Consider the following 11660-nt stretch of genomic DNA (forward strand, 5'->3'; position numbering starts at 1 on the left):
AGAAAAGGAGTACTTGTGGCACCTTAGAGACTAACCAATTTATTTGAGCATGAGCTTCCTTTTCTTATTGTAAAGAGAGTGATCACTTTAGATAAGCTATTACCAGCATGAGAGTGGGGTGGGGAGAGAGAAAACCTTTTGTAGTGGTAAACACATTTTTTCATGCTTTGTGTGTATAAAAAGATCTTCTACACTTTCCACAGTATGCATCCGATGAAGTGAGCTGTAGCTCACGAAAGCTTATGCTCAAATAAATTGGTTAGTCTCTAAGGTGCTACAAGTATTCCTTTTCTTTTTGCAAATACAGACTAACCCGGCTGTTACTCTGAAGACTAAATGGTGACTCTGCAAAGGAGATCAAATGCATCCTTTCCTTAGCATAAGATGGGTATCTGATCTTGTCTCTGCAAAATTCTCCATTTATTAGCAGTAAATGGAACTTCACCACAAGTTATGCTATGAGCTAGAAATCAATGATGATTTTTAAACTGAAAAAGGGATCACTCCCAAATAAATTTGCACACACACAAACATTTAAACACTGTAAGCTATGAAACAGTCACAAGAAGTTACATGAAAAGTTACTCAAGGAAATACATTGGGAAGGTGGAAACATGCCATCATGCCCAGGTACAGTACCTCAGACTTCTAATCCTAAGGTCCCCATTGTACCCGAGCTCTGGCATTGTGGGCTACGTTTTCACTTTAGAGTGTGCATCTGCCCGTCAGCGCTATTGTGCATTTTGCTCACACACAAAAGGACATGTATATTACAGAGAGAAATTTCTCCTACTTATCTTAGAAACAGCCCGATACAGAGCCAAAGGCTGCTCTCCTTTACACTGGAGTAAATCCAGTGAAGTCACTGGAGCTAGTGGGGAGCTACCCTGAGCTGAGATGGAAGTGGGCCTGTATGCTGTTTGCCAGCAGAGACACCTCCGCCCCCTCACTGTACCCAGTCAAGGGGGCCTGTTAGCGGGTTCCTATTTCCTTGAGCGAACTTTTTGCCAGCGTCGGGGCTCGCGATCTGCTTGCTGTCCCTCTGGACGGAGTATGGCAGGCTGGAGAGAGTTGGGGCAGATCCCGAAGCCGGGAGGCTGGGGTTCCCATTGTTTGAAATGAGAGCAGCGGGGTGGGGGAGCCTTTCCAGGCCGGCGCGGAGCCACTCCAGGAGCGCTGCGGTCCCTCCCAGCCCGGGCCGTGCGGGGCACGCTGCGGAAGGAGAGGAGGCTCCCGGAGCCCTTACCGACTCGGCGAGCAGGAGCTGCCCTTTGCTGGAGCAGAGGAACTCCCTCGAGGGCAGGAGCGCGCGAAGGCCAGGCGGAGGCGCGGGGGCGTCGGGCTCCTCCGAAGCGGGCAGGTCCATGGCCGGGAGCGGAGCGGGGCTCGCCTGGGCGGCTCGGGCTGCGGCTGAGCGCCTGGGGACTTGGATTTTTTTTTTTTAAGGAGGGAAACGGAAATCGTGACACTGCGGAAATGTGAAAAAAATTTCTACATCTGCAAATCTGGGGAGTGCCCGGCCTGAGCGCCTCTGCCGCCGCGCCCCGGCTCTCCTCCCTGCCCCCGGCTGGCCTGCTGCGCTTAGCCAGCTTCGGGGCGCTGGCAGGCAGCCAGGCTTTGTACCCCAGCCTGCCCCTCTGTACTGCCTCTGCGCCCCCAGACTTCCACTGCCGGATCCATCCTGGTGCAAGAGCGCGGCAAAAACCTAGCGCTAGCACCTGGATCCGGCTAGTCTCCCCCTCCTCCCAAACATGTACCGCCAAATAGAAAAGTGTAGAGGCTCCTATGACATCAATAAACCCAGACTTCGATGGTCCGTGGCATGACAGTGCTAGAAACATCTGGACCCAGCTAATTTTTGGCCCAACTCCACAAAGCCCAATGCCTAAAATAAATAGAAAACAAATTTAGTTGTTCCTACTGCACAAATAGTTGGATGCCAATGTATCCTGGTGTTAGGGCATTACAAAACCCCAGATCTAGTTCCCGAATCTCCCTAATTTTGGCTGCATATCCTCCCAGTCTTTACCATCTAAATTTAGTACCTATGCAACTTCTCCTGTGCCCCCACAATAATCCAAATTCCAGTACATCATGGTGCAACATTGCTGCAAAACACCATAATCAACAAGGTAGCAATGCATATTTCAGGTTCCTTACATTACATGCAACACTAAATATACCCATTGACACAGCAGTAAACTTAACTAGTTCAAGTGCATATAGCTAAAGTGCTGGAAACAATTATCTAACGTGAGATGCTCCATAACTGACCAGCCATTTAAGTTGTGAAATTCACATTTCAGTGTTTATTTGTTATTTTGGTCAAGAATAATAATCAGGGCATTATTATTTTAGTGGCTGGAACAGCAACAGAACCCTCACTAGAAAGTAGTAAAAACTGGCAGATTAAGTGCTGATTGACTAGAAGTCAAGTATAGGAATACCAGAAGAGAACTTAATATTTGTAAGAATAAAAGGATGGAACAGGGTACCAATGTACGTTGTGGAAACAGCAGCTAAAACATACAAATACTTCTGAAAGCATAGCTCATCATTGCTAGACAAGAAAGGCAAAAAAAAAAAAACCTATTGAGAATGCTGAAGAAAATATGAAAACTATATTGCAAGCATGCAGAGAGAGGGAAGAGGTCAATTCTAAGACAGAATTAAATGTATGAATGAAAAAAATACAGAAAAGTACAGAAGCTGATTTAGTAGTACTGTAGTAAGAATCTATAATGGAATTTTCAGAGATTGGTCTAGCCCAGGGGTTCTCAAACTTCATTGCACCACGACCCCCTTCTGACAACAAAAATTACTACACGACCCCAGGATGGGGATGCTAAAGCCCAAGCCTCACCATCCCAGGTGGGGGAAGAGGGGGCAACGCCCAAGCCCTGCTGCCCCAAGCAGGGGGGCCGAAGCCCAAGGACTTCAGCTCCGGGCAGGCGGCCTGTAACCTGAGCCCATCACGCTTTGGCCCCAGGCAGTGCAGCTTGGGCTTGAGCTCTGGGCCCCAGCAAGTCTTAACACCAGCCTTGGCAACCCCATTAAAATGGGGTTGTGACCCACTTTGGGATCCCAACCCAGTTTGAGAATCGCTGGTCTAGAGCCAGGGTCCAAGTGCTATCTCTGGGTCTTCCTTGTCCATGGAGGAATTTTTAGAGGCTACCTCTTGCAATTTTCATCTATTAACTTCTGTGGAGAAGCAAACTTGGGCTTTTGCCATTCCTCACCCTGACAAATAATGAGAAGGAACAGAGTTGAAATTCACCAAACTTTCACTTCCCTATCCAGAAATTACCTGCTTAGGAGTGAAAAGAGCCCTTAGTGAAATTATGTCACTGCTTTGACTATAGCTGCAAAATGTTAATTTTAATACAAAGCCCATTTTCCTTGTTTTCACATATTGTACTGTTTATGACATTCTTTGCATCTGGCAATTTATGACTATTGCACTATCCTTATGCTTAGCTTTAAACTACAACTTACTTGCATCTTAGGAGTGCTATTCAATTTGAACAGATAAGCTTTGGTTCTGAACTGTACTTGACCTTTAACATTGTACTCTGAACAGAGCACAACAGCTTCTTCAGCTGCTATTTCCATTAAAATTGCAGTGCTGTTTGTGGAAAATGAAATACATCTTAGCCCAAATGTTGTCCAATACCTTCATTGTACATTAGCACTTGCTATTTATGGCATTACTACAGCTGTGTTCTGCTATGGTTCATATTTCGAAGACAGACTAGATTTTTTTGTTCTGTCTTCAGAATATGAAGATAAAAACTCAGCAAACAGGTTTCAGTAAAATTATTTTTGCAGAGTATCCACATACTCTACAAATGTTTCATCAGCCAATTTGAGTTATTTTTCACAAGAAATGAACATACTTTTTGCACCTAGTTGCACTTATTAGCACTGCCTTTATTTGTTACATAATTTTTAAGGCTGTATTTTTCCAGATGGAAAAACATCCCATCTCAGTGAACAAAACTCCTGAGTTTACAGAAATGGTAAAGAATACAATCATTAAATCTTTAGTTAAGAAAGGGAATGGTATTTCAAAGTCTGTTTTGGGTTACATAGCACTAAACTGGGGCTGTACTCATCCAATGAGAAATAAGACTAATTCTAAGGGTCAGATCCTGATATCTTTACTCAAAACAAATAATACTTTACTTCACAGTGATCCCATTAACAGGCCCACCTGTAGAGTAAGATACTATTCAGCATGACTATGGATGTCAAAATCTGTCCCTAAATATATTTGGCAGGAGAAGACTCGTGTTAATTCAAATAATTCTTGCTTCAAGTACAGTTACTACTTACCTATTGAAATAATACATTTAGATCCATTTGTATTTTCAATTTTATTACATAAACACTTCTGTAGAAAATTAGATTAACAAGTGAAAATGTATCAAGTTTACCAAAACACATAGGACAATAATTTAACGTTAACACTTGTAAAAACATGTAGTCTAGAAAAATACATAGGAATTTAAAGAATGTTAATGTGTGAAAAAGTAAACTAATGTAGAAAAACAGACAGGAAAATATTACAATTCTAAGATGAACATGTTAAATCCTTTAGGAAAAATACATAGGCTAATAATGAAACGTATCATATTATTCAATAGACATTTAAAGTGGAGAATAAATCAGTCTTTTGGTAAATTGGTCATTCTTATCTGGTAATAACATTCCTTCCTCTTGGCTTATTAAATGTAATCTTCTTGAAAAGAAGAACAGAATCTGCAATACAAAGACCAACCAATAGAAGACCAAAGACCTGCAAATAAAAAGAAAACTCTCAATTTCCTCCTTTGCACAGTTAGTTGTTTATCGTCTTTACCTTTCATTTTAATAACTCATTCATTACCAATTCTGAGCAGATGCAGTTGCTACAGATCACTAAATTGGTTCTGGCCTTCTAAATGTTTCTGGATGAATATTTGATTTGTGATTGAGAAATTCAGTGTTCTCCATACTTTAGGTCAGATATACTGCAATCTCTCATAAAATGACTTTTCCCCTATGCTCTGGCAATCATCTTCACCCTGACCTTGCTTGCCCTTCATCTGTCATCTCTATGAACAGGAAGTGACTCAATCTCCATGGAAACCAGACTACAGACATGCTTCTTTATGTGAGATTATGCTTTCCTCCAGAACCAAATCTCTTATATCTGTGTAAGGGATGATCTACTTAATGGTTTTGGACTGCAGTAAACTCAGTGTTTGCAGATGCAAGGCTAGAAGAAAAAGATATTTTTCTCTTTCAGAAGTTTTGAAGTGAAAAACTCTGACAGGAAGTTACCTTAATGTTTAAAATGTGAATACTTGTTAAAACATAGGGCTAACTCATAAAATTTCAGTCACAAGGAAGCAAAACAAGTGTTTGCTAAACAGGACTCTTAGGGTATGTCTTTCCTGCATAGTTAACTTGGGTTCTTATGTGGGTGTTGCCCTAAGCCTCTGCCCATCCATATATAAAGCACCAAAGTTTGGTGATGCTTTAAACCTGTGCTAGGTGGTCTGGCTGGGGGGTACAGGCTAGAGGTCGGGTGCCACTTTAACTTGGGCTGGTAACTCACCCATTTTTCAGTGAAGAGGCAAGCCAAATCACTCAAGTGATGATTACTTCAATGCCTTCCCACAGTTTCCATGTGCCCAGAAGGCAAGAAAAGTTCTCCCACAATTCACTGGGGGAGAATCGTGGAGCAGCTCTGTTTATTGCAGCACAAAGAACCTTGGGATATGCCCCCCAGAGGTCTAGCAACACATGTGGACGAGTGTGGTACCAGTGAGGGAACAGTGGGTATGGCTATACAGCAACTAGGAGGTGTGAATCCCAGCTCAGGTAGATATACGTTAGCTCTGAACTAGTGTGCTACAGCTTGTAGAATACCCACAGCAGCATGGGAAGCAGCTCAGGCTAGCCAAGCAAGTACAATCCCCCCAACTCCATGAGTACATACTTGGGGTGGCTAGCCTGAGGCACTGCCCGTGCCACCGCAACCACACTGCTACTTTTAGGTGCTAACTTGAGCTGAGCTAGCATGCCTGCGTTTACTCATGCTGGGAATCACACCTTCCCGCTGCTGAGTAGAAATATGCAGTAACTTGAGTATGGCTTTGCAGTGTGGCTGCTCAGACCTCTGCAGCAATCACTCAAGATAACCCTGCAGTGAACAGACACCCTTCGATCACCAACCCAACTAGCAGCACTTACCACCTCTTTGTTACTGTATGTTAGCAGTTTAAGAGCACATCTATACTTGAGCTAGAGGTGTAGCATACATGTGCTAGCACGCTAACTGTAGTGTAGCTGTACCGGTGTGGACAGTGTGATGGGCTAACCATCCCAAGTACGATCCCGCCCAGGATCCTAGGTACTTGGGCAGCTAGCCCATGCCACAGCTTGTTCCACTGTGGCTACAACTGTGGCCTCACTCAGAGCTAGCACACGTATCTACTCGAGCTGGAAATTACTCCTCCAGATAGAGGGCAGACGTACCCCCAGTATCACTTGGAGTCCTGTTAGATGCTTTGTGTGCTACACTACAAAGTTACATAAACCACTTCTAAATAATCTGTTCTTAGAGTAGCAGGGTTTGCTCTGATTTTAGTTATAAACACTGGAATGACCCATGATCACAAGCACACTTTAAAAACTGTTTTGTCGTCATCTTTAGCAAAAACAAAAGAAAACTAACCCTAACCCTAAGTATACACTCTTCTTTGCAAATAAATTAGCTAAATATGATAATCTGTAAAGCTATATATTAAGATCAGCTCTGCTTTTACACTTTATCTGCTTATTATTCATTTCCTTATGTGACAGTCCTCCATTTGTACTTGGAGGGAGGGGAGAAGTACTGACTCTTTACTCAGATGTTCCTTTATCAAATTATAACAACACACTGGATGTCTAATATTTATGTTAGTAAAGGTAATTTAGCAAATGCAGTTTAAACATGAGAGGCATTCTAAAACATGTTTGTCATCTGAATTCTAACTTTTCAACTCAATGCTATTTGCTACACAACATGAACAGTTTCAAAATAATAGTACTTTATTAATATAAATCATTTGTGAACACTATCTGAAGGAGACAATAATTCACCTCATTCCTCTTTCCCGAATGTAGGCAAGGACCTCATATGGTTAAAATTGGCAACTAGCGATGCTAATTAACATCAGCTAAGAATCTGGCCCTTTATATTTAATCATGAGAGGCATTTGGAAAACAAATGCCAGAGAAACAAGTTAAACATTTCTGACTAAAAAATTATAGGTTCTCATGTTCTCGAAGACAAAACAATCCAATAACCTTTTTTAATTGCTCTAACAGTTCACTCTCAGCAAGTTATGCACAACCATTGTTTATATTATGCAATTTGGGCCTTTATCAGGAGTTTTTCTGCAGTATGTTCACTCCCCCAAGACTTCTTTATTTGACATGGTGATTCTCTAGTGAGCTAGAAAAAGAATGATTGCGTCTTAGCTGTCACCCAGGAGGAAACTATCCTTTACTATTTCCAGTGCATTTCACTTGGCTTGAGTGCCTGGACTCAGATCTGAAAAGAATCTGGTGTGTTTTCTTAAGTGAACCACCTTTCTATGACACAGTTGCTGCTAAAATGCATTACTTATCTTAAGTGTAGTAGTGAAGTTTTCATTTCTTATAGAATGGGGGTTTGCTGTTTTAGTCAATGACCTGTTCATAATAGAATGAACTGGATCTTCAGACATGACTAAATCCAGATTTGTAAAACCAATTTCTCAAGTGTGTAAAGGGTGGGGAGAGATAATCTGCTTCTCTCTCTCTTGGCAATCTTAATAGCCTTATTCATTTTGTCCAAATATCTGTTTTATTAGGCTTGGCTTTAATCTCCTGCATCGTGGCAGCTAATAAGTCCTCAATCTTTTTATCCTGAATTTGTGCAGTGCTTTCTGCTGCTATAGATTTTAACTCAACTTTAAGTTCTCCAGATTGCTCATGCAGGAGACAATCCTATCAAATGTTTAATCCAGCACAGTCAGTCACTTATTTTGGAATATTTGTAAAAACTTTCTTTTAATTTTCTTCACTTGTCAGCACTGGAATAAAATGACAGCTTTGCACACTATGGCTCATAGCTGTATGTACAAAGAACTCATAGTGTGAGCTCTGGTTTTTATTGTTTGACGTATTTTAACAACTTCTGTTTTCAGAAAGCCAAAAATACTTTAAACAGGTGAGTTTTTAGTCCTTTATTTGTTTTAAATTGTATATTTATCAGTCTCACCAGCACCTCCTCTTTTTGTGTGCTGACCTTCCCTTCTCTGATTTGTTTAAAAATGCAAATGACAAGTGGCTTGAATTTATGATTGGGTTTGATCTTAAATATTCAAACTATAAGCTGAACAACCGACTTTTTTATCCGTATAACAACCTCCTTAGTTTGCAATGCTCTGCGCAGTGTGAACATGGAGACCTGGGATCGTCCTGGTCTCTCACTCGGTTTTATAAAAATAATACACAGGACTGGGAATTAAGAACTGAGAGGAAAAAAATCAGTGTATGTCTACTCTTGGGTTTCAACTATGTTTTAATAGAAGTACAGGCACATCTCAGGAAGGATACTGTAATAAACTGGATAGTCCCAAATTAATTCACTTCGGATCATCCAACCTGGAATTTCAACTTTTAGAAGTGCAGGTGAATTAATTGAAAACATTTATACTCCCTCCCACCACAGCAAACCCAAAGCAACAGTGATATATTAAAATTGCAACTTGTATTGTCAAAAAACTTTATCAGAACTAAGAATCCTGTGATTATATGGTAAATGAAATCTTCGTCGTATGTAAATTTAAGGAATACAGTAATACCAGCTGGCTCTTATATTTGTCAAATATAACTCATTGCATGTTACATCTATTGTTTGTGTATTCTGCATGCCATAATATGTTCAACTGGATAAGGAGGTTAGCCCGCATGGCCACGTTAAAATGACAGATTTATTTTGAGGAAAAAAGAACAGTAATATTTGTTACATGAGCATGATAACTAAATATTTAAACCATCTCAATTTTAATGGTCTAATTTATTATTATTACGATAAATTCCCTTACTTACTCCTCCAACCAGAGTCCCAGTCGTGGTCTTGATTATTATTGCACACAGGCACACAATGATAAAGAACAAAACTGCAATCAATGAGTTGAAAATATCCTGAAAATGTATTATAAAACATAATTAACTTTCATTAAAGTACATGGCTAACAAATACTGAAACGTGCATACCTGTAGCATATAGCAGTCTTATTTTACTCCTTGAAGGAAGTAAATGAAAACAAAATATATTTGTTGTGTTGAAAAACATTAAATGATTGCAAATATGATGAGGTTCAATAAGGATAAGTGCAGGGTCCTGCACTTAGGATGGAAGAATCCTATGCACCGCTACAGACTAGGGACCGAATGGCTAGGCAGCAGTTCTGCGGAAAAGGACCTAGGGGTGACAGTGGACGAGAAGCTGGATATGAGTCAGCAGTGTGCCCTTGTTGCCAAGAAGGCCAATGGCATTTTGGGATGTATAAGTAGGGGCATAGCGAGCAGATCGAGGGACGTGATTGTTCCCCTCTATTCGACATTGGTGAGGCCTCATCTGGAGTACTGTGTCCAGTTTTGGGCCCCACACTACAAGAAGGATGTGGATAAATTGGAGATAGTCCAGCGAAGGGCAACAAAAATGATTAGGGGTCTAGAACACATAGCTTATGAGGAGAGGCTGAGGGAGCTGGGATTGTTTAGCCTGCAGAAGAGAAGAATGAGGGGGGATTTGATAGCTGCTTTCAACTACCTGAAAGGGGGTTCCAAAGAGGATGGCTCTAGACTGTTCTCAATGGTAGCAGATGACAGAACGAGGAGTAATGGTCTCAAGTTGCAGTGGGGGAGGTTTAGATTGGATATTAGGAAAAACTTTTTCACTAAGAGGGTGGTGAAACACTGGAATGCGTTACCTAGGAAATCTCCTTCCTTAGAGGTTTTTAAGGTCAGGCTTGACAAAGCCCTGGCTGGGATGATTTAACTGGGAATTGGTCCTGCTTCGAGCAGGGGGTTGGACTAGATGACCTTCAGGGGTCCCTTCCAACCCTGATATTCTATGATTCTATATTCCCAATATCGCTATTACTTGCCAAGAAACAAAATCTTTTCGCCTCTGAAATGGAATTAGGCAATGTCCAAATCTGATCAGCCGTGATACCAAGTGGCATGATGCTAAAAATTGCATTCCTGAAATAACCCCCTTTGTCTGAGCCCTGATCTACGCTATGAATTTATGTCTGGGTGTTTTATTCATTTGATATTGTTGGTAGTGAGTTTTTGTAATTCAAATATATTCATTATTTAAAAGACTAGCTCAATTTAAAACAAAAGAGAATTAATACAAGAAAGCAATTATGATCTTTTCCCCTAGGCAGAATTGTAGCTGCATCTTAGCTTTGCAGAACTAATGCTTACACTGTTTTGAAATAACATGGAGCCTGGTCACAACTGTTAATTAGGCACTAGCACACCACTTGTTTTTATGCATAAATCACAAAACGCACACGCACTTACACTTGCATTGGAAAAGATACAAATCAATACTTACAGCTAAAGGCCAAAATAAGAATTTCATCTTTTTATCTAGTTTGAGCAAGTAGAGCAGAAAGAATAACAGAGTGATGACAAATTCCATGACTGCAAGGGCTATGAAGGCTTCATGGGATTTCGAGGCAGCGAAACAGATGAATGTTACCAAGGCAACAACCTGAAAGAGTAACGACAGGATTGACTAACGTCCTCCCTCGCCCTGTCAGCAGGGGGCCGGCACGGAGCTAGACACCCCAGGGCGAGACCTAGTTCCGCAAAACGCCCCGCTGCCCGGCCGCCACCGATCGGCCCCGGCCCTGCGCATTCAAGGACGGGCCTCAAGCCCGCTAAAGCCCCTAGGACGCTGAATTTACTGCAGCGGGGCTTAGCGGACGGCGCTGCGGCCCGCCCCGCGCACACAGCGCCCGCCCCGCGCACACAGCGCCCGCCCCGGCCCAGCCCGGCCCGGCCTCGCCTCGTACCAGACGGGCGATTTTCAGCGCCCCCGGCAGGGAGCGGGGGTAGCCGCTGTTCAGCTCCACCATGGTGCGCGGCACCCTGCTGCGGCGGCCGCCGTCGCTGCGGGGCGGTGCCGGAACCAGCTGAAGCGGCCGTTGGGCACGTGAGCGTCTGAGCAGCCTCCCCTCCCCGGCCCGCGCGGGAGGCGGCGGGGCTCGCGCCGGCCCGCGCGCACAGAAGGGGCTGGGCAGGGGAGGCCGGGGTCGCTCGTGCAGCCCGCCCCGCTCCTTGTGCATCCAGCTGCACCTACACCCAGCCCGGAGGCACAGCCAGACGGCTGCCGCCCAACTCTCCCGCCCCCCATCGCTGTAGAGCCAACATCATCCAGCCCCCCCACCCGTGTATAGCGAACCCCCTTTCACTCTCCAGAGCCAACTTCCCACAACCCTCCACCTCCTGCATAGCTAACCCCATCCAATTCTCTAGCCCCTCCCACTCTCCAGCTCCCCCCCAGCAGAGCCAACTTCCCACAACCCTCCACCTCCTGCATAGCTAACCCCATCCAA

At 43.1% G+C, this 11660-nt stretch overlaps 1 protein-coding gene across 3 annotated transcripts in view; it reads right to left on the minus strand.

Moving 5' to 3' along the window:
- The window catches only part of LOC140896329 (CKLF-like MARVEL transmembrane domain-containing protein 3), a 30974-nt gene extending 19569 nt beyond the window's left edge, over positions 1-11405 (minus strand). Inside the window, exons 1-4 of one of the 3 annotated variants that reach the window (XM_073307965.1) lie at positions 11118-11405; positions 10655-10813; positions 9133-9228; positions 1439-4798 (exon numbers count right to left, since the gene is read on the minus strand). In XM_073307965.1, coding sequence (XP_073164066.1) covers positions 4694-4798; positions 9133-9228; positions 10655-10813; positions 11118-11390 — 633 coding nt within the window. In that variant the 5' untranslated portion in view covers positions 11391-11405 and the 3' untranslated portion in view covers positions 1439-4693. The other 2 variants (XM_073307966.1, XM_073307967.1) reach the window with 2 other exon arrangements.
- Positions 11406-11660: the final 255 nt, after the last annotated feature.

Source organism: Lepidochelys kempii, chromosome 12 (genome assembly GCF_965140265.1).
Source record: "Lepidochelys kempii isolate rLepKem1 chromosome 12, rLepKem1.hap2, whole genome shotgun sequence".
In the NCBI taxonomy this organism is placed as follows: domain Eukaryota; kingdom Metazoa; phylum Chordata; order Testudines; family Cheloniidae; genus Lepidochelys; species Lepidochelys kempii.